This window comes from Lethenteron reissneri, unplaced genomic scaffold (assembly GCF_015708825.2).
Source record: "Lethenteron reissneri isolate LAM-NWPU_2019-01 unplaced genomic scaffold, ASM1570882v1 scaffold_1937, whole genome shotgun sequence".
Lineage (NCBI taxonomy): Eukaryota > Metazoa > Chordata > Hyperoartia > Petromyzontiformes > Petromyzontidae > Lethenteron > Lethenteron reissneri.
In genome coordinates, this window is record NW_026891704.1 from 241,106 (window position 1) to 268,017 (window position 26,912).

Here is a 26,912-nt window from a genome sequence, read left to right on the forward strand (position 1 = left end):
GGGTGACGTGTGGGTGAGCGTGTGGGTGAGCGTGGGGTGAGCGTGGTACCTGTGAGCGTGTGTGTGTGACGTGTGGGTGAGCGTGTGGGTGAGCGTGTGGGTGAGCGTGGGGTGAGCGTGTGGGTGAGCGTGGTACCTGTGAGCGTGTGTGTGTGTGTGTGACGTGTGGGTGAGCGTGTGGGTGAGCGTGGGGTGAGCGTGTGTGTGTGAGTGAGTGAGCGTGTGGGTGAGCGTGTGTGTGTGAGTGAGTGAGCGTGTGTATGTGACGTGTGTGTGTGACGTGTGAGTGAGTGGGTGGGTGAGCGTGTGGGTGAGCGTGTGGGTGAGCGTGTGGGTGAGTGTGGTACCTGTGAGCATGTGGGTGAGAGTGCGGGTGAGCGTGGGGTGAGCGTGCGGGTGAGCGTGTGGGTGAGCGTGGTACCCGTGAGCGTGATCTGCCTCTCCAGCAGCTGGTTGTGTTCCTGCTGGAGTCGCAGCTCCTTCCTCAGAGTCGACATCCGCTCCACCTACTCCGGAGAGGAGGAGAGAGGGACTGGTGGGTGGGTGGGTGAGTGGGTGGGTGGGTGAGTGGGTGGGTGGGTGGGTGGGTGGGTGGGTGAGTGGGTGGGTGGGTGGGTGGGTGAGTGGGTGGGTGGGTGAGTAAGTGAGTGGGTGAGTAAGTGAGTGGGTCAGTGAGTGGGTGAGTGGGTGAGTGTGTGGGTGAGTGAGTGAGTGGGTGGGTGAGTGGCTGAGTGAGTGAGTGGGTGAGTGAGTAGGTGAGTGAGTGAGTGAGTGGGTGAGTGAGTAGGTGAGTGAGTGAGTGGGTGAGTGAGTGGGTGGGTGGCTGAGTGAGTGGGTGGTGAGCTGAGTGAGTGTGAGTGGCTGAGTGAGTGGGTGGGTGAGTGAGTGGCTGAGTGAGTGAGTGAGTGGGTGAGTGGTTGAGTGAGTAAGTGGGTGAGTGAGTGGCTGAGTGAGTGAGTGGGTGAGTCACCTGTGAGTCCGAGTCCCGCTGCCGTGCGAGTCTTTGCCGTGAGGTCTCCTCTCTCGCCGCGTTGAGCTCCGTCTCCAGACGCAGCACGGCTCCCCGCAGACCTGCCAGCACGGCAACCACACGGGACGATACCTCACTCACTACTCACTCACTCACTACTCACCCACTCACTCACTCAACTACTCACTCACTCACCTACTCACCCACTCACTCACCTACTCACTCACTCACTCACCTACTCACCCACTCACTCACCTACTCACTCAACTACTCACTCACTCAACTACTCACTCACCTACTCAACTACTCACTCACCCACTCACTCACTCAACTACTCACTCACCTACTCAACTACTCACTCACCTACTTAACTACTCACTCACCTACTCAACTACCCACTCACCTACTCAACTACTCACTCACCTACTCACCTACTCACTCACCTACTCACTCACCCACTCACTCACTCAACTACTCACTCACCTACTCAACTACTCACTCACCCACTCACTCACTCAACTACTCACTCACCTACTCAACTACTCACTCACCTACTCAACTACTCACTCACCTACTCAACTACTCACTCACCTACTCAACTACTCACTCACCTACTCACCTACTCACTCACCCACTCACTCACTCAACTACTCACTCACTCAACTACTCACTCACCTACTCAACTACTCACTCACCCACTCACTCAACTACTCACTCACCTACTCAACTACTCACTCACCTACTCAACTACTCACTCACCTACTCAACTACTCACTCACCTACTCAACTACTCACTCACCCACTCACTCACTCAACTACTCACTCACCTACTCAACTACTCACTCACCTACTCAACTACCCACTCACCTACTCAACTACTCACTCACCTACTCACCTACTCACTCACCTACTCACTCACCCACTCACTCACTCAACTACTCACTCACCTACTCAACTACTCACTCACCCACTCACTCACTCAACTACTCACTCACCTACTCAACTACTCACTCACCTACTCAACTACTCACTCACCTACTCAACTACTCACTCACCTACTCAACTACTCACTCACCTACTCACCTACTCACTCACCCACTCACTCACTCAACTACTCACTCACTCACACTCACAGAAACTACTCAACTACTCACTCACACTCACAGAAACTCACTCAACTACTCACTCACCTACTCAACTACTCACTCACCTACTCAACTACTCACTCACCTACTCAACTACTCACTCACCTACTCAACTACTCACTCACACTCACAGAAACTCACTCAACTACTCACTCACCTACTCAACTACTCACTCACCTACTCAACTACTCATTCACCTACTCAACTACTCACTCACCTACTTAACTACTCACTCACCTACTCACCTACTCACTCACTCACTCAACTACTAACTCACTCAACTACTCACTCACCTACTCACCTACTCACTCACCCACTCACTCACTCAACTACTCACTCACTCAACTACTCACTCACCTTCACAGAAACTCACTCAACTACTCACTCACCCTCACAGAAACTCACTCAACTACTCACTCACCTACTCAACTACTCACTCACCTACTCAACTACTCACTCACCTACTCAACTACTCACTCACCTACTCAACTACTCACTCACCTACTCACCTACTCACTCACCTACTCACTCACCCACTCACTCACTCACTCAACTACTCACTCACCTACTCAACTACTCACTCACCCACTCACTCACTCACTCAACTACTCACTCACCTACTCAACTACTCACTCACCTACTCAACTACTCACTCACCTACTCACTCACCTACTCACTCACCCACTCACTCACTCAGCTACTCACTCACCTACTCAGCTACTCACTCACCTACTCACCTACTCACTCACCTACTCACTCACCCACTCACTCACTCAACTACTCACTCACCTACTCAACTACTCACTCACCTACTCACCTACTCACTCACCCACTCACTCACTCAACCACTCACCCACCCACCTACTCACTCACCCACTCACTCACCTACTCAACTACTCACCCATTCACTCACTACTCACTCACTCACCTACTCACCCACTCACTCACCTACTCACTCACCCACTCACTCACTCAACTACTCACTCACCTACTCAACTACTCACTCACCTACTCAACTACTCACTCACCTACTCAACTACTCACTCACCTACTCACCTACTCACTCACCTACTCACTCACCCACTCACTCACTCACTCAACTACTCACTCACTCAACTACTCACTCACCTACTCAACTACTCACTCACCTACTCACTCAACTACTCACTCACCTACTCAACTACTCACTCACCTACTCAACTACTCCCTCACCTACTCAACTACTCACTCACCTACTCACCTACTCACTCACCCACTCACTCACTCAACTACTCACTCACCTACTCAACTACTCACTCACCTACTCAACTACTCACTCACCTACTCACCTACTCACTCACCTACTCACTCACCCACTCACTCACTCAACTACTCACTCACCTACTCAACTACTCACTCACCTACTCACCTACTCACTCACCTACTCACTCACCCACTCACTCACTCAGCTACTCACTCACCTACTCAACTACTCACTCACCTACTCAACTACTCACTCACCTACTCACCTACTCACTCACCTACTCACTCACCCACTCACTCACTCAACTACTCACTCACCTACTCACCTACTCACTCACCCACTCACTCACTCAACTACTCACTCACCTACTCAACTACTCACTCACCTACTCACCTACTCACTCACCCACTCACTCACTCAACCACTCACCCACTCACCTACTCACTCACCCACTCACTCACCTACTCAACTACTCACCCACTCACTCACTCACTACTCACTCACTCACCTACTCACCCACTCACTCACCTACTCACTCACCCACTCACTCACTCACTCAACTACTCACTCACCTACTCAACTACTCACTCACTCACTACTCACCCACTCACTCACCCACTCACTCACCCACTCACTCACTCAACTACTCAACTACTCACTCACTCACTACCTCACTCAACCACTCACTCACTCAACTACTCACTCACCCATTCACCCACTCACTCAACTACTCACTCACCTACTCAACTACTCACCCACTCAACCGCTCACTCACTCACCTACTCACCCACTCACTCACCTACTCACTCACCCACTCACTCACTCAACTACTCACTCACCTACTCAACTACTCACTCACCTACTCACCCACTCACTCACTCACTACCTCACTCACTCACTCACTACCTCACTCACTCAACCACTCACCCACTCACTCAACTACTCACCAACTCATTCACTCACTACCTCACTCAACCACTCACCCACTCACTCACCCACTCACCCACCCACTCACCCACCCACTCACCCACTCACTCACTCACTCACCAACTCAACCACTCACTCACTCACCCACTCACTCACTCACTCACCAACTCAACCACTCACTCACCCCATGCTCACTCACCCACCCACTCACCCACTCACTCACCCACTCACCCACTCACTCACCCACTCACTCACTCACCCACTCACTCACCAACTCACCCATTGACTCACCCCACACCCCATGCTCACCTTCCCTCTCCTCCTCCCATCTCCTCGTTGCCACGGCGACTGCCTCCTCCCCCCTCCTCGTTGCCACGGCGACTGCCTCCTCCCCCCTCCTTGTTGCCACGGCGATGGTCTCTTCACCTTTCCTCGTCGCCGTTTGGACCGCCTCCCTCGCCTCCGCCAGCTCAGCCTGTAAAGTCGTTGCCACGGCAACGAGACAGCCATACTTCACCACCTGGGTACCTCACGACACGCCCAGGGGCACCCCCAGTGACAGCTGCCCCTTTGGATTCGTCTGGGGGGTGAGGAGGTGGGGAGGGGGTGGTGAGGAGTGGGTGGTGGTGACATGGTGAGGAGGAGTGGGTGGTGGTGAGGAGGTGGGGAGGGGGGGTGAGGAGGTGAGGTGGTGACATGGTGAGGAGGTGGTGAGGGGGTGGTGAGGTGAGGAGGAGGAGTGGGTGGTGAGGTGGTGGTGGTGAGGAGTGGGTGGTGAGGAGGTGAGGTGAAGGCGTGGGTGGTGGTGTGGAGATGGTGGTGAGGTGGAGGTGGTGGTGAGGAGTGGGTGGTGGTGAGGTGGTGGTGGTGAGGAGTGGGTGGTGAGGAGTGGGTGGTGGTGAGGTGGTGGTGGTGAGGAGTGGGTGGTGAGGAGTGGGTGGTGGTGAGGTGGTGGTGGTGAGGAGTGGGTGGTGAGGAGTGGGTGGTGGTGAGGTGGTGGTGGTGAGGAGTGGGTGGTGAGGAGTGGGTGGTGGTGAGGTGGTGGTGGTGAGGAGTGGGTGGTGAGGAGTGGGTGGTGGTGAGGAGTGGGTGGTGGTGGTGAGGAGTGGGTGGTGGTGAGGAGTGGGTGGTGACGAGTGGGTGGTGAGGAGTGGGTGGTGAGGAGTGGGTGGTGAGGAGTGGGTGGTGGTGAGGTGGTGGTGGTGAGGAGTGGGTGGTGAGGAGTGGGTGGTGGTGAGGTGGAGGTGGTGAGGAGTGGGTGGTGAGGAGTGGGTGGTGGTGAGGTGGTGGTGGTGAGGAGTGGGTGGTGAGGAGTGGGTGGTGGTGAGTGAGTGGGTGGTGAGGAGTGGGTGGTGAGTGGGTGGTGAGTGAGTGGGTGGTGAGGAGTGGGTGGTGGTGAGGAGTGGGTGGTGGTGAGGTGGTGGTGGTGGTGAGTAGGTGGTGAGTAGGTGAGTGGTGAGTGATGGTGAGTGATGGTGGTGAGTACCTGGAGGTGAGTGATGGTGGAGCGAGCCTCCTGCAGCTGCTGGAGTTGCTTCTGGGTTTCCCGGTCGGACGCTACAAAGACAAAGACGCCCATGTAGCCTCAACAGACTGCTGGGGCAAGTGCTGTTAGAAGCGAGTAGCACCTAACACAGACACAAAGATACGTGCGTAGACACAGACACGCACAGACACAGACTAACACACAGACACACTGATACACACAGACACAGTGACACACACACACACACAGTGACACACACGTGACACACACTCTCCACCTGCCAGCCTCTCCTCCCGCTGGGCGAGTCGGAGATTTCGCTCCTGAAATTCCTGCTGCACTTTCACCTCGTGCCTGCAAAGACAAAGGTCCCCCATGTAGCCTTCACAGATTGCTGCGGCAAGTGCTCTTAGTAGCGAGTAGCAGCCAACACAGACACACACAGACAAAGACACACACACACAAACTCACAACAATAACCGACATTCGCCACTAAGTGGCGGTGACGTCACCACGACGCTTGTGCCAGGCTATGTGCACCTTGAGGCCACGTGAAGTGTCGAACGCCCGCTGGCAGGAGGTCACGGGGCAGACCCAGCAGGTGCCACGGGTCGACTGACCGAGATGACCGAGATGACTGGCTGATGCACCACCTGTGCCCCCTACTGTACCAACTTGCTGTGCTTTAGCCACCCGGCGCTCCGCTCGTTGTTGTGAGCGTCGCTCCTCCGCCCTCCGTTGTTGTTGGAGGGCGACTGCCTCCAACTGCCCAGTAGCGTCCTTCACGAGCCTCCTCCACCGAGGCCGATCTTGGCACCGCTGGTACCATTCATCGGCAAGTCCACTCAGCTCCACGTCCTCCTGTACCACATCACTCCATCTCTTCTCTAGCCCGTGCCGCGCCCGTTTAGCCCCCTCGATCCGGCCGAACAAAAGCTGTTTAGGCATGCGGTGGCTGGGCATGCGGGCTACATGACCCAGCCAATGCAGCCTTGCCTGCCGGAGGAGCTCACCGATGGGACTTTGACCAGATCTTTCAAGGATTTGTGAGCTCCTCACACAATCCAGCCTGGTTAAACCCAGGTTGGATCGTAGGCAGGCCAGCCTAAATGTTTCCAACCGGTGAAGATGTTCCATTAGGGGGGTCCACGTTTCACAAGCGTAGAGAAGGGAGGGAATGACCGTGGCCGAGAAGACCCGAAGCTTCGTGCAGAGCGACAGACCAGGTAGCTTCCACACAGCGTTACGCAACCGATGAAAAGATATTGCCGCTCGACTGATTCGGAGTGAGACCTCTGCTGTGAAACTGGAGACTCACACACACACAGACACAGATACACATAGAGACACACACAGACTCACACACACACACAGATACACACAAAGACACACACAGACACAGACTCACACACACACAGATACACATAGAGACACACACAGACACAGACTCACACACACACAGATACACACAAAGACACACACAGACACAGACTCACACACACACAGATACACACAAAGACACACACAGACACAGACTCACACACACACAGATACACACAAAGACACACACAGACACAGACTCACACACACACAGACAGATACACACAAAGACACACACAGACTCACACACACACACACAGACAGATACACACAAAGACACACACACACACACAGACACACACACACAGACACACACACACACAGACAGATAGGGGTGGGGGGGGGTGACCCACGCCAGCTTGTGCTGCTGGAGTCGGAGGGAGAACGTCTCCTCCAGGGCGATGGCCGCCGCCTCCCGCTCCCCGAGTCTCCCCTCGGCGCTCTGCACCCGCCGCTCCCTCTCACTCAGGGCGCTGCCCGCAGCGCGTCCGTCACACAGACGGGGAGGGAGGGGGGGAGGGGAGAGAGGGAGGGACAGAGCCGTGGGGTTAGACGTTTCGTTCCAGACACAGATGATTTCTCAGCCTCCCCTCGGCGCTCCGCACCCGCCGCTCCCTCTCACTCAGGGCGCTGCCCGGAGCTCGGCACCGCAGGTGACGCGTCCGTCACACAGACGGGGAGGGAGGTGAGGGGAGGGAGGTGAGGGAGGTGAGGGAGGGTGGTGAGGGAGGGAGGGGGGAGGGAGGGGAGGGAGGTGAGGGAGGGAGGGGAGGGAGGTGAGGGAGGGAGGGGAGGGAGGGGAGGGAGGTGAGGGAGGGAGGGGAGGTGAGGGGAGGGAGGGAGGGGAGGTGAGGGGAGGGAAGGAGGGAGGGGAGGGAGAGAGGGAGGGAGGGAGGGAGGGAGGGAGGGAGGGGAGGGGAGGGGAGGGGAGGGGAGGGAGGTGAGGGGAGGGAGGGGAGGGAGGGACAGAGCCGTGGGGTCAGACGTCTCGTTTCAGACACAGATGATTTCTCTTTAAAGACAATTTTATTTCAGAGGCCACCACCACTCACTACCACCACCACCACCTCCCACTCACTCAGCACCACCACCACCCCCCCACTCACTCACTCACCACCACCACCACTCACACCACCACCACCACCACCACCCCACTCACTCACCACCCCACTCACTCACCACCACCACTCACTCACCACCACCACCACCACTCACACACCACCACCACCACCACCCCCCACTCACTCACTCACCACCACCACCACCACCACCCCCCACTCACTCACTCACCACCACCACCACCACCACCCCACTCACTCACTCACCACCACCACCACCACCCCCCCACTCACTCACTCACCACCACCACCACCACCCCCCCACTCACTCACCACCACCACCACCACTCACACACCACCACCACCACCACCACCACCCCACTCACTCACCACCCCACTCACTCACCACCACCACTCACTCACCACCACCACCACCACCACCACTCACACACCACCACCACCACCCCCCACTCACTCACTCACCACCACCACCACCCCCCCACTCACTCACTACCACCACCACCACCACCCCCCCACTCACTCACTCACCACCACCACCACCACCCCCCCACTCACTCACCACCACCACCACCACCACTCACCACCACCACCACCACTCACACACCACCACCACCACCACCACCACCACCCCACTCACTCACCACCCCACTCACTCACCACCACCACCACCACCCCACTCACTCACTCACCACCTCACTCACTCACCACCACCACCACCACTCACCACCACCACCCCACTCACGCACCACCACCACCCCACTCACTCACTCACTCACCACCACCACCACCCCACTCACTCACCACCAGCTCACTCACTCACTCACCACCACCACCACCCCCCCACTCACTCACCACCACCACCCCACTCATGCACCACCACCACCACCACCACCCCACTCACTCACTCACTCACCACCACCACCACCCCCACCCACTCACGCACCACCACCACCACCCACCCACTCACCACCACCATCACCCCACTCACGCACCACCACCACCACTCACTCACACACCACCCCCCCCCCCCCCACTCACGTGTCCGTGTTCTGCACGTGGAGTTGGTGCTGCGCCTCTCGCGCCCTCAGAGTCTCGGCTTCTCTCAGCAGCGTCTGCCTCTCCTGGTACAGCGCCCGCTCCTCATCCTGGTTACACGCAACACACACGCAACACACACGCAACACACACGCAACACACACGCAACACACACACTCTGTGTGATGAATCTATAGAGTCTCTGTGTGGTGAGTCTGTGGGTCTCTGTCTGGTGAGTCTGTGGGTCTTTGTGTGGTGAGTCTGTGGGTCTCTGTGTGGTGAGTCTGTGGGTCTCTGTCTGGTGAGTCTATGGGTCTCTGGGTGGTGAGTCTCTGGATCTCTGTGTGATGAGTCTATTAGTCTCTGTGTGGTGAGTCTGTGGGTCTCTGTGTGGTGAGTCTGTGGGTCTCTGTGTGGTGAGTCTGTGGGTCTCTGTGTGGTGAGTCTGTGGGTCTGTGTGTGGTGAGTCTGTGGGTCTCTGTGTGGTAAGTCTGTGGGTCTGTGTCGTGAGTCTGTGGGTCTCTGTGTGATGAGTCTATGGGTCTCTGTGTGGTGAGTCTGTGGGTCTGTATGTGCCAGTCATCTCGGTCATCTCGGTCAGTCGACCCGTGGCACCTGCTGGGTCTGCCCCGTGACCTCCTGCCAGCGGGCGTTCGACACTTCACGTGGCAGCCTCAAGGTGCACATGGCCTGGCACAAGCGTTGTGGTGACATCACCGCCACTTAGTGGCGAATGGCGGTTGTTGTTGTTGTGTGTGTGTCAGTGTGTGTGTGTGTTACTGTGTGTGTCTGTCTGTGTCTGTGTGTGTGCGAGTGTCAGTGTGTGCGAGTGTCAGTCTGTGTGTGTGTCTGTGTGTGTGTCTGTGTGTGTCAGTGTGTGTGTGTCTGTGTCTGTGTCACTGTGTGTGTCTGTGTGCGTGTGTGTCACTGTGTGTGTGTGCGAGTGCTGCGTGTGTCAGTGTGTGTGTGTGTCACTGTGTGTCACTGTGTGTCAGTGTGTGTGTGTCTGTGTGTGTCTGTGTGTGTCAGTGTGTGTGCGAGTGCTGCGTGTGTCACAACCTCCTGGCGTTGGCGCCACAGCTTGGACGAGGCCGCGTGGCTCCACTCCAGCTCCTCGCGGCGGTGACGCTGCTGCTGCTGCAGCTGCTGCTCCTGCTGCTGCTGCCGCTCCCCACCACCACCACCACCCCGGCGTTGGCTCTGCACCGCCTCACGCTCCGTGAGCTCACGCACCTGGGATACGTGCATCCACGATGTGGTGTGGATGCGCCGATGCCGGAACAGCGTGTTGGTAATTACAAGCCCATGGGCTGAGCAAAAGTCTAGCAGCCTCCTACCGTTGTTATTGAGCTGATCTGGCCCATGCCTTCCAATCACTCCAGACCAGGTGCCAGCATCATGACCAACTCGGGCATTGAAGTCACCCAACAAGATGACTCTGTCCCGAGTGGCCACTTTAGCCAGCACCTGTGAAAGGAGGTCATAGAAGGCATCTGACTCATCGGCCTTGCCTGCATCCCTCCACGGATGTTCGTCTTAGTTGGCGGCATAAGTAACCACCACCACTCCTCGCCTCCCGTTGATGGGAAGGCGAGCCCACAGTAGCCTGGGGCTTACAGCTTCCCACACCTCACCGTCACGCTCCCACGCCCCCTTCATTCTTTTGTTCAGAAGAAGAGCCACTCCCTGTTGTTTGGCAGTCTCCTGCCCCGAGTAGAGGACTGTCCACCCCTCATGGTGGCAGGACCCAGAGCCGGTCCACCGGACCTCCTGAATGCCACAGAGATCCAGGCGGTACCGGTCCAGCTCCCGACAGAGGAGTGGCAGCCTCTCCTCCGCAGTGAGCGTTCCAACATTCCACGTGGCCACACGCAGTGATTTTTGTTGTTGTTTCTGGAGGTGCCCCAAGGGTGAAGATTCAGCCTCCTGGCTCCGCCAATTGGGGTTTGGCCAGGAGACGTCACAGATGCCTGTCCCCCCGGGGCCTCCGGCACAAGCTGATTAGTTAGAATTTTCCCACGTAATTTAGTGGTACTGAGGTTGAAGGTGGAGGGGTTTCCAACCCCTGGCACCCGTCCAGAGCCGCCTTTGGCCACTGTGGTGGCTACAGACGCCATGAGGGGAATAGCAAATTTAAATTGACCATCCCCTCCCCATGGCATTGCTCACACAGACACACACAGACAGACACACACACAGACAGACAGACACACACAGATACACAGACAGACAGATACACAGACAGACAGACAGACAGACACAACAACAACAACCGCCATTCACCACTAAGTGGCGGTGACGTCACCACGACGCTTGTGCCAGGCCATGTGCACCTTGAGGCCACGTGAAGTGTCGAACGCCCGCTGGCAGGAGGTCACGGGGCAGACCCAGCAGGTGCCACGGGTCGACTGACAGATGACCGAGATGACACACACACACAGACACACAGACACACACACAGACACACAGACACACACACAGACACACACACAGACAGACAGACACACACAAAGACACACACACACACAGACAGACACACACACAGACAGACACACAGACAGACACACACACACACACAGACAGACACACACACAGGCAGAGTGTCTCACCCTGGTGTCCACCTCCTCTCGGACTCGCCGCTCCACCTGCAGCTCCAGCCGGTGCAGTCCGGACCCGACTGCTCCCTTGGGGTCTCGGACAGCCGCCGAAAACTCGCGGTCAATGCAGCGAAGCCTCTCCCCTGGGTGCAGTGACACAGAGAGACACGGAGAGAGAGACACGGAGAGAGAGACACGGAGAGAGAGACACGGACAGAGAGACACGGAGAGACAGACACAGAGTCATGGAGATGAAAACACAGAGAGACACGGAGAGAGAGACACAAAGAGAGACACGGAGAGACAGACACGGAAAGACAGACACGGAGAGAGACACGGAGACAGACACGGAGACAGACACGGAGACAGACACGGAGAGAGAGACACGGACAGAGAGACACGGAGAGACAGACACAGAGTCATGGAGATGAAAACACAGAGAGACACGGAGAGAGAGACACAAAGAGAGACACGGAGAGACAGACACGGAAAGACAGACACGGAGAGAGACACGGAGACAGACACGGAGACAGACACGGAGACAGACACGGAGAGAGACACGGAGAGAGAGAGAGACACGGAGAGAGAGACACAGAGTCATGGAGATGGAAACACAGAGAGAGACACGGAGAGACAGACACGGAGAGAGACACGGAGAGAGACACGGAGAGAGAGAGAGACGGAGAGAGAGAGAGACACGGAGAGACAGACACGGAGTCATGGAGATGGAAACACAGAGCGAGAGAGAGAGACAGACACACACAGAGACACACAGATATACAGGTGCTACTCACTAACAACACTTGCCCCAACAGCCTGTTAAGGCTACACGGGGGATCTTTGTCTTTTGAGTGGCGGGTGAGCGTGTGTGGGGAGTGGTGAGTGACCTCCTGGTGCACCTAGCCTGGCACAGCAGTCAGCCCACGGCACATGGGCGAGCGAGTGTGTTGGTGAGTAGCGAGTGTTTTGGTGAGTAGCGAGTGTCTTGGTGAGTAGCGAGTGTCTTGGTGAGTAGCGAGTGTCCTGGTGAGTAGCGAGTGTTTTGGTGAGTAGCGAGTGTTTTGGTGAGTAGCGAGTGTCTTGGTAAGTAGCGAGTGTTTTGGTGAGTAGCGAGTGTCTTGGTGAGTAGCGAGTGTCTTGGTGAGTAGCGAGTGTTTTGGTGAGTAGCGAGTGTTTTGGTGAGTACCGAGTGTTTCGCCCCACGCTCGCTCCTCAGGGCTGGTCTGCGTCTCTTCATCGCGAACACCGCTCCCACTCGCTCTCTCGGAGAGCTCTTCCAGCAGCCAGAGCAACAAACCTACAGAGAGAGACACACACACAGAGAGATACATAGAGATATACACACACAGAGATAGATACATACACACACAGAGATATACACACACAGAGAGAGACACACAGATACACACACAGAGAGATACACACAGAGAGATACACACAGAGATAGATACACACACAGAGAGACACATAGATACACACACAGAGATAGATACACACACAGAGAGATACACACACAGAGATATACATAGAACTATACACACACACACAGATACACACACAGAGATATACACACACAGAGATAGATACACACACAGAGATAGATACATACAAGCAGAGCCCCGCTGCTGCTGCTGCTGAGACACTGCATGTCGAAACCGGTCGCTAGCTACACACACGTGGCAGTGCACCATCACTGGTGAAGGGCGTGTGAATACAACTCACTCGGATGGCTTCCTCCCGCACTGCCCACAGCAGCAGCAGCAGCAGCAGTCTGCAACAAGAGCAAAACGAAACACAAGACGACGCTTCGAGATAATCGCACCGCCGACTCGTGCAGCATCAGCTGGAGATGCAGGCGCGGGTGGGTTGATTCTAGGAACTTGAATTGTGAGAAGAGACAAGACGTTGGGAAATGAGTGACAAACGGTGACTCACCGGTGACTCACGGCCTACCCGTACCCTACCCGAAATGAGTGACAAACGGTGACTCACCGGTGACTCACGGCCTACCCGTACCCGTACCCTACCCGAAATGAGTGACAAACGGTGACTCACCGGTGACTCACGGCCTACCCGTACCCTACCCGAAATGAGTGACAAACGGTGACTCACCAGTGACTCACGGCCTACCCGTACCCGTACCCTACCCGAAATGAGTGACAAACGGTGACTCACCGGTGACTCACGGCCTACCCGTACCCTACCCGAAATGAGTGACAAACGGTGACTCACCGGTGACTCACGGCCTACCCGTACCCGTACCCTACCGGAAATGAGTGACAAACGGTGACTCACCGGTGACTCACGGCCTACCCGTACCCGTACCCTACCCGAAATGAGTGACAAACGGTGACTCACCGGTGACTCACGGCCTACCCGTACCCGTACCCTACCCGAAATGAGTGACAAACGGTGACTCACCAGTGACTCACGGCCTACCCGTACCCTACCCTACCCGAAATGAGTGACAAACGGTGACTCACCAGTGACTCACGGCCTACCCGTACCCGGCCGCACCAGGGTCGCAAACGGAAACCCGTACCCGGCCGGGTACGGGTAGCCGGGTATCGGGTAGGGTACGGGTATCGGGTACCCGGTTGCGACCTCTGGAGGAAAGTGGAAACGAATGGTGACATGTGCAGCGAACATCTGCTATGAGCTGCCCATAGATCGTGATGACGACGATGGCAGGAAACAGCGCTATAGGAGGTCCCTATAACATGGTCCCAATGGAGATGCGTTACCAACAGCGCTATAGGAAACAGCGCTATAGGAGGTCCCTATAACATGGTCCCAATGGAGATGCGTTACCAACAGCACTATAGGAAACAGCGCTATAGGAGGTCCCTATAACATGGTCCCAATGGAGATGCGTTACCGACAGCGCTATAGGAAACAGCGCTATAGGAGGTCACTATAACATGGCCCCAATGGAGATGCGTTACCAACAGCGCTATAGGAAACAGCGCTGTAGGAGGTCACTATAACATGGCCCCAATGGAGATGCGTTACCAACAGCGCTATAGGAAACAGCGCTATAGGAGGTCACTATAACATGGCCCCAATGGAGATGCGTTACCAACAGCGCTATAGGAAACAGCGCTGTAGGAGGTCACTATAACATGGTCCCAATGGAGTTGCGTTACCAACAGCGCTATAGGAAACAGCGCTATAAGAGCTCACTATAACATGGTCCCAATGGAGATGCGTTACCGACAGCGCTATAGGAAACAGCGCTATAGGAGGTCACTATAACATGGTCCCAATGGAGATGCGTTACCGACAGCGCTATAGGAAACAGCGCTATAGGATGTCGCTATAACATGGTCCCAATGGAGATGCGTTATAACGAGACTGTGCACGTCATGAATCTACGACTTATACCAGTGATTGCGATGATCTGAAACGGTCCTGGGCCTCCCCTAGGTCGACTCAGTCTCAAACAAACACCTGGTACGGTATGTAAACATCGTCAGCGGGGAGACAAAGGTGGCCGGGCGGGCGTGATGCTGACCACCCACCCCCTCGTGTGCCAGTGCGCTGCTACTCGCTACTAACAGCACTTGCCCCTACAGCCCTACTAGAGGCTACCTGGGGGAGCTTTGTCTGTGTGTGCATCATAGGTGGTGCTGCTACTGGCTACTAACAGCACTTGCCCCTACAGCCCTGCTAGAGGCTACCTGGGGGAGCTTTGTCTGTGTGTGCATCATAGTTGGCGCTGCTACTCGCTACTAACAGCACTTGCCCCTATAGCCCTGCTAGAGGCTACACGGGGGATCTTTGTCTGTGTGTGCATCATAGGTGGTGCTGCTACTCGCTACTAACAGCACTTGCCCCTACAGCCCTGCTAGAGGCTACCTGGGGGAGCTTTGTCTGTGTGTGCATCATAGGTGGTGCTGCTACTCGCTACTAACAGCACTTGCCCCTACAGCCCTGCTAGAGGCTACCTGGGGGATCTTTGACTGTGTGTGCATCATAGGTGGCGCTGCTACTCGCTACTAACAGCACTTGCCCCTACAGCCCTGCTAGAGGCTACCTGGGGGAGCTTTGTCTGTGTGTGCATCATAGGTGGCGCTGCTACTCGCTACTAACAGCACTTGCCCCTACAGCCCTGCTAGAGGCTACACGGGGGAGCTTTGTCTGTGTCTTTGTCGATGTGAATTTGTCTGTCTGTGTTCTTACTGTCCGTGCTGCCCAGCGCTCCGAGCTCAAACCCAGAACCCGCAAAACCTCCTCCGGCTTTAATACCTGTGGAGAAAACAACACCAACATCACCATCAACACCATCACCTACAACATCATTACCATCAACACCATCATCAACATCATCACCATCACCACCATCAACACCATCACCTACACCATCATTACCATCAACACCATCATCAACATCATCACCATCACCACCATCAACACCATCACCTACAACATCATTACCATCAACACCATCATCAACATCATCGCCATCACCACCATAAATACCATCACCTACTCCATCATTACCATCAACACCATCATCAACATCAACACCATCATCAACATCATCACCATCACCACCATCAACACCATCACCTACACCATCATCAACATCAACACCATCATCAACATCATCACCATCACCACCATCAACACCATCACCTACACCATCATTACCATCAACACCATCATCAACATCATCACCATCACCACCATCAACACCATCACCTACAATATTATTACCATCAACACCATCATCAACATCATCACCATCAACACCATCACCTACAACATTATTACCATCAACACCATCATCAACATCATCGCCATCACCACCATAAATACCATCACCTACATCATTACTATCAACACCATCAACTATGTCAACATCACTTATCATCACCACCAACATCAACACTATCACCAGCAACATCACCACCATCATCAACATCACCACCACCATCAACAACATCAACATCATCAACATACCCACCATCACCTACGTCACCAGCAACATCACCACCATCAACACCATCATCAACATCAACATCAGAAGCTGAGTGAATGAATAACTGAGTGAGTGACTGAGTGAGTAGCTGAGTGAGTAGCTGAGTTAGTGAGTAGTTGAGTGAGTAGTTGAGTAGCTGAGTTAGTGAGTAGCTGAGTAAGTAGTTGAGTAAGTGACCGAGTGAGTAACTGAGTAGCTGAGTGAATCGTTAAGTGAGTTACCGAGAGAATGAGTAGCTGAGTGAGTAGCTGAGTGAGTAGCTGAGTGAGTAGCTGAGTGAGTGAGTAGTTGAGTAAGTGACTGAGTGAGTAGTTGAGTGAGTGAGTGGCTGAGTGAGTAGCTGAGTGAGTGAGTAGCTGAGTGAGTAGCTGAGTGAGTAGCTGAGTGAGTAGTTGAGTAAGTAGCTGAGTGAGTAGCTGAATGAGTAGTTGAGTAAGTGACCGAGTGAGTGAGTAGCTGAGTGAGTGAGTAGCTGAGTGAGTGAGTAGTTGAATGAGTGAGTGGCTGAGTGAGTAGCTGAGTGGCTGAGTGAGTGAGTACTGAGTGAGTGAGTAGCTGAGTGAGTAGCTGAGTGAGTAGCTGAGTGAGTAGCTGAGTGGCTGAGTGAGTGAGTAGCTGAGTGAGTAGCTGAGTGAGTGAGTAGCTGAGTGAGTGAGTAGTTGAATGAGTGAGCTGGCTGAGTGAGAGGCTGAGTGAGTGCTGAGTGAGTGAGTAGCTGAGTGAGTGAGTAGCTGAATGGTAGCTGAGTGGTGAGTGAGTAGCTGAGTGGTAGTGAGTGAGTAGCTGAGTGAGTGAGTAGCTGAGTGAGTAGCTGAGTGAGTGAGTAGGCTGAGGAGGAGCTGAGTGAGTGAGTAGCTGAGTGAGTGAGTTAGCTGAGTGAGTAGCGAGTGAGTGAGTAGCTGAGTGAGTGAGCTGAGCTGGAGTGAGTAGCTGAGTGAGTGAGTAGCTGAGTGATGTAGCTGAGTGAGTGAGTAGGCTGGATGGTGAGTAGCTGAGGTGAGTAGCTGAGTGGATGAGTAGCTGAGTGAGTAGCTGAGTGAGGAGTAGCTGAGTGAGTGAGTAGCTGAGTGAGTGAGTAGCTGAGTGAGTGGAGTAGCTGAGTGAGTAGCTGAGTGAGTGAGTAGCTGAGTAGTGAGTAGCCTGAGTGAGTGATAGCTGAGTGAGTGAGTAGCTGAGTGAGTAGCTGAGTGAGTGAGTAGCTGAGTGAGTGAGTAGCTGAGTGAGTAGCTGAGTGAGTGAGTAGCTGAGTGAGTAGCTGAGTGAGTGAGTAGCTGAGTGAGTGAGTAGCTGAGTGAGTAGCTGAGTGAGTGAGTAGCTGAGTGAGTACCTGAGTGAGTGAGTAGCTGAGTGAGTGAGTACCTGAGTGAGTGAGTAGCTGAGTGAGTGAGTAGCTGAGTGAGTGAGTGGCTGAGTGAGTGAGTGGCTGAGTGAGTAGCTGAGTGAGTGAGTAGCTGAGTGAGTGAGTAGCTGAGTGAGTGAGTAGCTGAGTGAGTGAGTAGCTGAGTGAGTGAGTAGCTGAGTGAGTGAGTAGCTGAGTGAGTGAGTAGCTGAGTGAGTGAGTAGCTGAGTGAGTGAGTAGCTGAGTGAGTGAGTGAGTAGCTGAGTGAGTGAGTACCTGAGTGAGTGAGTAGCTGAGTGAGTGAGTACCTGAGTGAGTGAGTAGCTGAGTGAGTGAGTAGCTGAGTGAGTGAGTGGCTGAGTGAGTGAGTGGCTGAGTGAGTAGCTGAGTGAGTGAGTAGCTGAGTGAGTGAGTAGCTGAGTGAGTGAGTAGCTGAGTGAGTGAGTAGCTGAGTGAGTGAGTACCTGAGTGAGTGAGTAGCTGAGTGAGTAGCTGAGTGAGTGAGTAGCTGAGTGAGTGAGTAGCTGAGTGAGTAGCTGAGTGAGTGCTAGAGTGAGTAGCTGAGTGAGTGAGTAGCTGAGTGAGTGAGTAGCTGAGTGAGTAGCTGAGTGAGTGAGTAGCTGAGTGAGTAGCTGAGTGAGTGAGTAGCTGAGTGAGTAGCTGAGTGAGTGAGTAGCTGAGTGAGTGAGTGCTGAGTGAGTAGCTGAGTGAGTGAGTAGCTGAGTGAGTGAGTAGCTGAGTGAGTAGCTGAGTGAGTGAGTAGCTGAGTGAGTAGCTGAGTGAGTGAGTAGCTGTGAGTGAGTAGCTGAGAGTAGCTGAGTGTGGAGTAGCTGAGTGAGTAGCTGAGTGTGGAGTAGCTGAGTGTGGAGTAGCTGAGTGTGGAGTAGCTGAGTGAGGAGTAGCTGAGTGTGGAGTAGCTGAGTGGAGTAGCTGAGTGTGGAGTAGCTGAGAGTGAGCGAGTGCATTAGCTGAGTGAGTGAGTAGCTGATGAGTGAGTGAGTAGCTGAGTGAGTGAGTACCTGAGTGAGTGAGTAGCTGAGTGATTGAGTAGCTGAGGAGTATGAGTAGCTGAGTGAGTGGAGTAGCTGAGTGAGGAGTAGCTGAGTGAGTGAGTGGGTGAGTAGCTGAGTGAGTGATTACCTGAGTGAGTGAGTAGCTGAGTGAGTGAGTACCTGAGTGAGTGAGTAGCTGAGTGAGTGAGTAGCTGAGTGAGTGAGTGGCTGAGTGAGTGAGTGGCTGAGTGAGTAGCTGAGTGAGTGAGTAGCTGAGTGAGTGAGTAGCTGAGTGAGTGAGTAGCTGAGTGAGTGAGTGCTGAGTGAGTGAGTAGCTGAGTGAGTGTATGGGTAGCTGAGTGAGTGAGTAGCTGAGTGAGTGAGTAGCTGAGTGAGTGAGTAGCTGAGTGAGTGAGTAGCTGAGTGAGTAGCTGAGTGAGTGAGTAGCTGAGTGAGCGAGTAGCTGAGTGAGTGAGTAGCTGAGTGAGTGAGTGAGTAGCTATGAGAGTGAGTGAGTAGCTGAGTGAGTGAGTAGCTGAGTGAGTGAGTAGCTGAGTAACTGAGTAGCTGAGTAACTGAGTAGCTGAGTAACTGAGTAGCTGAGTGAGTAGCTGAGTAACTGAGTAGCTGAGTGAGAGTAGCTGAGTGAGTGAGTAGCTGAGTGAGTGAGTAGCTGAGTGAGTAGCTGAGTGAGTGAGTAGCTGAGTGAGTGAGTAGCTGAGTGAGTGAGTAGCTGAGTGAGTGAGTAGCTGAGTGAGTAACTGAGTGGCTGAGTGAGTAGCTGAGTGAGTGAGTAGCTGAGTGAGTGAGTACCTGAGTGAGTGAGTAGCTGAGTGAGTGAGTAGCTGAGTAGTGAGTGGCTGAGTGAGTGAGTGGCTGAGTGAGTAGCTGAGTGAGTGAGTAGCTGAGTGAGTGAGTAGCTGAGTGAGTGAGTAGTGAGTGAGTGAGTGAGTAGCTGAGTGAGTAGCTGAGTGAGTGAGTAGCTGAGTGAGTGAGTAGCTGAGTGAGTAGCTGAGTGAGTGAGTAGCTGAGTGAGTAGCTGAGTGAGTGAGTAGCTGAGTGAGTGAGTAGCTGAGTGAGTAGCTGAGGAGTGAGTAGCTGAGTGAGTAGCTGAGTGAGTAGCTGAGTGAGTAGCTGAGTGAGTGAGTAGCTGAGTGAGTAGCTGAGTGAGTGAGTAGCTGAGTGAGTGAGTAGCTGAGTGAGTAGCTGAGTGAGTGAGTAGCTGAGTGAGTAGCTGAGTGAGTGAGTAGCTGAGTGAGTGAGTAGCTGAGTGAGTGGTAGCTGAGTGAGTAGCTGAGTGAGTGAGTAGCTGAGTGAGTAGCTGAGTGAGTGAGTAGCTGAGTGAGTAGCTGAGTGAGTGAGTAGCTGAGTGAGTGAGTAGCTGAGTGAGTGAGTGAGTAGCTGAGTGAGTAGCTGAGTGAGTGAGTAGCTGAGTGAGCGAGTAGCTGAGTGAGTGAGTAGGAGTGAGTGAGTGAGTAGCTGAGTGAGTGAGTACCTGAGTGAGTGAGTAGCTGAGTGAGTGAGTAGCTGAGTGAGTGAGTAGCTGAGTGAGTGAGTAGCTGCGTGAGTGAGTAGCTGAGGAGTGAGTAGCTGAGTGAGTGAGTAGCTGAGTGAGGAGTACCTGAGTGAGTGAGTAGCTGAGTGAGTGAGTAGCTGAGTGAGTGAGTGGCTGAGTGAGTGAGTGGCTGAGTGAGTAGCTGAGTGAGTGAGTAGCTGAGGTGAGTGAGTAGCTGAGTGAGTGAGTAGCTGAGTGAGTGAGTAGCTGAGTGAGTGAGTAGCTGAGTGAGTGAGTTAGCTGAGTGAGTAGCTGAGTGAGTGAGTAGCTGAGGAGTGAGTAGCGGAGTAGCTGAGTGATGTGAGTAGCTTGGTGAGTAGCTGAGTGAGTGAGTAGCTGAGTGAGTGAGTAGCTGAGTGAGTGAGTAGCTGAGTGAGTGAGTAGCTGAGTGAGGGATAGTTGAGTGAGTAGCTGAGTGAGTGAGTAGCTGAGTGAGTGAAGTAGCTGAGTGAGTGAGTAGCTGAGTGACGCTGAGTAGCTGAGTGCTGATGAGTAGCTGGTGAGTGAGTAGCTGAGTGGAGTGAGTAACTGAGTGAGTGAGTAGCTGAGTGAGTGAGTAGCTGAGTGAGTGAGTAGCTGAGTAGCTGAGTAGCTGAGTGAGTAGCTGAGTAGGTGAGTGAGTAGCTGAGTGAGTAGCTGAGTAGGTGAGTGAGTAGCTGAGTGAGTGAGTAGCTGGAGTGCGTAGCTGAGTGAGTAGTGAGTTGAGTGAGTGAGTAGCTGAGTGAGTGAGTACCGAGTGAGTGAGTAGCTGGTGAGTGAGTACTGAGTGAGTAGCGTAGTGAGTGAGTGAGTAGCTGAGTAGGTGAGTGAGTAGCTGAGTAGCTGAGTAGGTGAGTGAGTAGCTGAGTAGCTGAGTAGCTGAGTGAGTAGCTGAGTGAGTAGCTGAGTGAGTGAGTATCTGAGTGAGTGAGTATCCTGAGTGAGTGAGTAGCTGAGTGAGTGAGTAGTGAGTGAGTGAGTAGCTGAGTGAGTGAGTAGCTGAGTGAGTGAGTAGCTGAGTGAGTGATAGCTGAGTGAGGAGTGATTAGCTGAGTGAGTGAGTAGCTGAGTGAGTGAGTAGCTGAGTGAGTGAGTAGCTGAGTGAGTGAGTAGCGTGAGTGAGTAGCTGAGTAGCTGATGAGTGAGGTGAGTCGTGGCTGAGTGAGTGAGTGGCTGAGTGAGTAGCTGAGTGAGTGAGTAGCTGAGTGAGTGAAGTAGCTGAGTGAGTGAGTAGCTGAGTGAGTGAGTAGCTGAGTGAGTGAGTACCTGAGTGAGTGAGTAGCTGATGAGTAGCTGAGTGAGTGAGTAGCTGAGTGGAGTGAGTCGCTGAGTGAGTAGCTGAGTGAGTGAGTAGCTGAGTGAGTAGAGCTGAGTGAGTGAGTAGCTGAGTGAGTGAGTAGCTGAGTGAGTAGCTGAGTGAGTAGCTGAGTGAGTGAGTAGCTGAGTGAGTAGCTGAGTGAGTAGCTGAGTGAGTAGCTGAGTGAGTAGCTTGAGTGAGTGAGTAGCTGAGTGAGTGAGTAGCTGAGTGAGTAGCTGAGTGAGTGAGTAGCTGTGAGTGAGTAGCTTGAGTGTAGCTGAGTGAGTGAGTAGCTGAGTGAGTAGCTGAGTGAGTGAGTAGCTGAGTGAGTGACTGATGGAGTAGCTGAGTGAGTGAGTAGCTGAGTGAGTAGCTGAGTGAGTGAGTAGCTGAGTGAGTAGCTGAGTGAGTGAGTATCTGAGTGAGTGAGTAGCTGAGTGAGTGAGTGAGTAGCTGAGTGAGTAGCTGAGTGAGTGAGTAGCTGAGTGAGCGAGTTAGCTGAGTGAGTGAGTAGCTGAGTGAGTGAGTGAGTAGCTGAGTGAGTGAGTACCTGAGTGAGTGAGTAGCTGAGTGAGTGAGTAGCTGAGTGGTGAGTAGCTGAGTGAGTGAGTAGCTGAGTGAGTGAGTAGCTGAGGTGAGTGAGTGAGTAGCTGAGTGAGTGAGTAGCCTGAGTGAGTGAGTAGCTTGAGTGAGTGAGTACCTGAAGTGAGTGAGTAGCTGAGTGAGTGAGTAGCTGAGTGAGTGAGTGGCTGAGTGGAGTGAGTGGCGAGTGAGTAGATGAGTGAGTGAGTAGCTGAGTGAGTGAGTAGCTGAGTGAGTGAGTAGCTGAGTGAGTGAGTAGCTGAGTGAGTGAGTAGCTGAAGTGAGTGAGTAGCTGAGTGAGTGAGTAGCTGAGTGAGTGAGTAGCTGAGTGAGTAGCTGAGTGCGTAGCTGAGTGAGTGAGTAGCTGAGTGAGTGAGTGAGTAAGCTGAGTGAGTCGCTGAGTGAGTGAGTAGCTGAGTGAGCGAGTCAGCTGAGTGAGTGAGTAGCTGAGTGAGTGAGTAGCTGAGTGGTGAGTAGCTGAGTGAGTGAGTAGCTGAGTGAGTGAGTAGCTGAGTGAGGAGTAGCTGCGGAGTGAGTGAGTAGCTGAGTGAGTGAGTAGCTGAGTGAGTAGCTGAGTAACTGAGTGCTGAGTGAGTAGCTGAGTGAGTGAGTAGCTGGCTGAGTGAGTAGCTGAGTGAGTGAGTAGCTGAGTGAGTAGCTGAGTGAGTGAGTAGCTGAGTGAGTAGCTGAGTGAGTGAGTAGCTGAGTGAGTGAGTAGCTGAGTGAGTGAGTAGCTGAGTGAGTGAGTAGCTGAGTGAGTAGCTGAGTGAGTAGCTGAGTGAGTGATGAGTAGCTGAGTGAGTGAGTACCTGAGTGAGTGAGTAGCTGAGTGAGTGAGTAGCTGAGTGAGTGAGTAGCTGAGTGAGTGAGTAGCTGAGTGAGTGAGTGAGTAGCTGAGTGAGTGAGTAGCTGAGTGAGTGAGTAGCTGAGTGAGTGAGTAGCTGAGTGAGTAGCTGAGTGAGTAGCTGAGTGAGTGAGTGAGTAGCTGAGTGAGTGAGTAGCTGAGTGAGTGAGTAGCTGAGTGAGTAGCTGAGTGAGTGAGTAGCTGAGTGAGTGAGTAGCTGAGTGAGTAGCTGAGTGAGTGAGTAGCTGAGTGAGTGAGTAGCTGAGTGAGTGAGTAGCTGAGTGAGTGAGTAGCTGAGTGAGTGAGTAGCTGAGTGAGTGAGTAGCTGAGTGAGTGAGTAGCTGAGTGAGTAGCTGAGTGAGTGAGTAGCTGAGTGAGTGAGTAGCTGAGTGAGTGAGTAGCTGAGTGAGTGAGTAGCTGAGTGAGTGAGTAGCTGAGTGAGTGAGTAGCTGAGTGAGTGAGTAGCTGAGTGAGTGAGTAGCTGAGTGAGTGAGTAGCTGAGTGAGTGAGTAGCTGGTGAGGTAGTGAAGCTGAGTGTGAGTAGCTGAGTGAGTGAGTAGCTGAGTGAGGAGTAGCTGAGTGAGTGAGTAGCTGAGTGAGTGAGTAGGTGAGTGAGTGAGTAGCTGACTGAGTGAGTAGCTGAGTGAGTGAGTAGCTGAGTGAGTGAGTAGCTGAGTGAGTGAGTAGCTGAGTGAGTGAGTGAGTAGCTGAGTGAGTGGTAGCTGAGTGAGTGGTAGCTGAGTGAGTGAGTAGCTGAGTGAGTGAGTAGGTGAGTAGCTGAGTGAGTAGCTGAGTGAGTGAGTAGCTGAGTGAGTGAGTCTGATGAGTGAGTAGCTGGTAGTGAGTCCTGAGTTGAGTGAGCTGAGTGAGTAGCTGAGTGAGTAGCTGAGGTGAGTGAGTGAGTAGCTGAGTGAGTGAGTAGCTGAGTGAGTGAGTAGCTGAGTGAGTGAGTAGCTGAGTGAGTGAGTGGCTGAGTGAGTGAGTAGCTGAGTGAGTAGCTGAGTGAGTGAGTAGCTGAGTGAGTGAGTAGCTGAGTGAGTGAGTAGCTGAGTGAGTAGCTGAGTGAGTAGCTGAGTGAGTAGCTGAGTGAGTGAGTAGCTGAGTGAGTGAGTAGCTGAGTGAGTGAGTAGCTGAGTGAGTGAGTAGCTGAGTGAGTGAGTGGCTGAGTGAGTGAGTAGCTGAGTGAGTAGCTGAGTGAGTGAGTAGCTGAGTGAGTGAGTAGCTGAGTGAGTGAGTAGCTGAGTGAGTAGCTGAGTGAGTAGCTGAGTGAGTAGCTGAGTGAGTGAGTAGCTGAATGAGTGAGTAACCGCGTGGGGCTGCAGGCCGCTCTCTGGGTACAGGAGGCACAGCGAGTAGTCGCAGGCCGTGGCTCCCAGGTGCTGAGCCACGAGGCTGAGAGCCACACTCTCCACCAGGCCCGGAGGAGCCTTCCACTCGCCTGGACAGCGCAGCTCACGGACCACGCGGTCCCGTACGTGGGTCTGTATCACACCACACGCAGACACGTAGATACACAGACACGTACACACACAGACACGTAGATACACAGACACGTAGACACACAGACACACGTACACACACAGATACGTAGACACACAGACACACAGACACGTAGATACACAGACACGTAGACACACAGACACGTACACACAGACACGTAGATACACAGACACGTAGATACACAGACACGTACACACACAGACACGTAGACACACAGACACGTAGACACACAGACACACGTACACACACAGATACGTACACACAGACACGTAAACACACAGACACGTAGACACACAGACACGTAGACACACAGACACGTAGACACACAGACACGTAGACACACAGACACGTACACACAGACACGTAGATACACAGACACGTACACACACAGACACGTAGACACACAGACACACAACAACCGCCATTCGCCACTAAGTGGCGGTGACGTCACCACGACGCGTGTGCCAGGCCAAGTGCACCTTGAGGCCACGTGAAGTGTCGAACGCCCGCTGGCAGGAGGTCACGGGGCAGACCCAGCAGGTGCCACGGGTCGACTGACCGAGATGACCGAGATGACTGGCTGATGCACCACCTGTGCCCCCTACTGTGCCAACTTGCTGTGCTTTAGCCACCCGGCGCTCCGCTCGTTGTTGTGAGCGTCGCTCCTCCGCCCTCCGTTGTTGTTGGAGGGCGACTGCCTCCAACTGCCCAGTAGCGTCCTTCACGAGCCTCCTCCATAGAGGCCGATCTTGACACCGCTGGTACCGGTCATCAGCAAGTCCACTCAGCTCCAAAGCCTCCCATACCTCATCAACTCCATCTCTTCTCAAGCCTGTGGCACGCCCATTTCACCCCCTCGATCTGGCCGAATAAAAACTGTTGGGGTATGCGGTAGCTGGGCATGCGGGCTACGTGACCCAGCCAAGGCAGCATTGTCTGCCGGAGGAGTTCACCGATGGGACTGTGTCCAGATCTTTCAACGATTTGTGAGCTCCTCACACAATCCAGCCTCTTGGTTAAACCCAGGATGGATCGTAGGCAGGGCCAGCTTGAATGCTTCTAACCCACGCAGATGTTCCATTAGAGGGGTCCACGTTTCACAAGCACAGCAAAGGGAGGGCATGAATGTGGCCGAGAAGACCAGGAGCTTTGTGTGGAGCGACAGACCAGGTAGCTTCCACACAGCATTACATAGCCGATAGAAAGATACCAACTGATTCAGAGTGAGACGTCTGTTGAAACCACGTGCAAAATATACATTGATCGCGTAAAGACACAGACACACATAGCACTTGCCCCTACAGCCTGTCAAGGCTACCCGGGAGCCCTTTGTCTCTGTGAGTGTGCGGAGTTACATTGAGTCTGTGTCTATGTGTATCTATGTGTGTGTGAGTCTGTGTGTGTAAGTCTTTGTGTCTGTCACTCTGTATATATGTGTCTGTGTGTACATCTACATGTGTATCTGTCTGTGTGAGTGTGTATCTACGTATGTGTCTGTGTGTGTCTGTGCGTGTATCAGTGTGTCTCGTGTGTCTGTGTATCTATGTGTGTCTGTGCGTGTGCGTATCAGTGTGTCTATGTGTGTCTATGTTTGTCTGTGTGTGTGCATCAGTGTGTCTGTGCATGTGTGTATCAGTGTGTCTGTGTATGTCTGTGCGTGTATCAGTGTGTCTGTGTGTGTCTGTGCGTGTATCAGTGCGTCTCGTGTGTCTGTGTATCTATGTGTGTCTGTGCGTGTGCGTATCAGTGTGTCTATGTGTGTCTATGTTTGTCTGTGTGTGTGCATCAGTGTGTTTGTGCATGTGTGTATCAGTGTGTCTGTGTATGTCTGTGCGTGTATCAGTGTGTTTGTGTGTGTCTGTGCGTTTATCAGTGCGTCTCGTGTGTCTGTGTATCTATGTGTGTCTGTGCGTGTGTGCATCAGTGTGTCTATGTGTGTCCGTGCGTGTCTGTGCGTGTCAGTGTGTTTGTGTGTTTATGT

At 53.6% G+C, this 26,912-nt stretch overlaps 1 protein-coding gene across 5 annotated transcripts in view; it reads right to left on the reverse strand.

Annotated features, from left to right (window-relative positions):
• LOC133339612 (centriole and centriolar satellite protein ofd1-like) overlaps positions 1-26,912 on the reverse strand; it is a 39,612-nt gene that overhangs the window by 10,475 nt on the left and 2,225 nt on the right. For 4 of the 5 annotated variants that reach the window (XM_061547736.1, XM_061547737.1, XM_061547738.1 and 1 more), the window contains exons 3-15: positions 24,739-24,912; positions 16,042-16,107; positions 13,582-13,630; positions 13,046-13,156; positions 11,872-12,002; positions 10,322-10,495; positions 9,266-9,372; positions 7,502-7,621; positions 6,049-6,122; positions 5,772-5,842; positions 4,595-4,760; positions 971-1,071; positions 422-506 (exon numbers count right to left, since the gene is read on the reverse strand). In XM_061547736.1, the coding sequence (XP_061403720.1) occupies positions 422-506; positions 971-1,071; positions 4,595-4,760; positions 5,772-5,842; positions 6,049-6,122; positions 7,502-7,621; positions 9,266-9,372; positions 10,322-10,495; positions 11,872-12,002; positions 13,046-13,156; positions 13,582-13,630; positions 16,042-16,107; positions 24,739-24,912 (1,429 nt within the window). Of the gene's footprint in view, positions 1-421; positions 533-970; positions 1,072-4,594; positions 4,761-5,771; positions 5,843-6,048; positions 6,123-7,501; positions 7,622-9,265; positions 9,373-10,321; positions 10,496-11,871; positions 12,003-13,045; positions 13,157-13,581; positions 13,631-16,041; positions 16,108-24,738; positions 24,913-26,912 lie in introns of all 5 variants that reach the window. The other variant, XR_009754752.1, reaches the window with a different exon arrangement.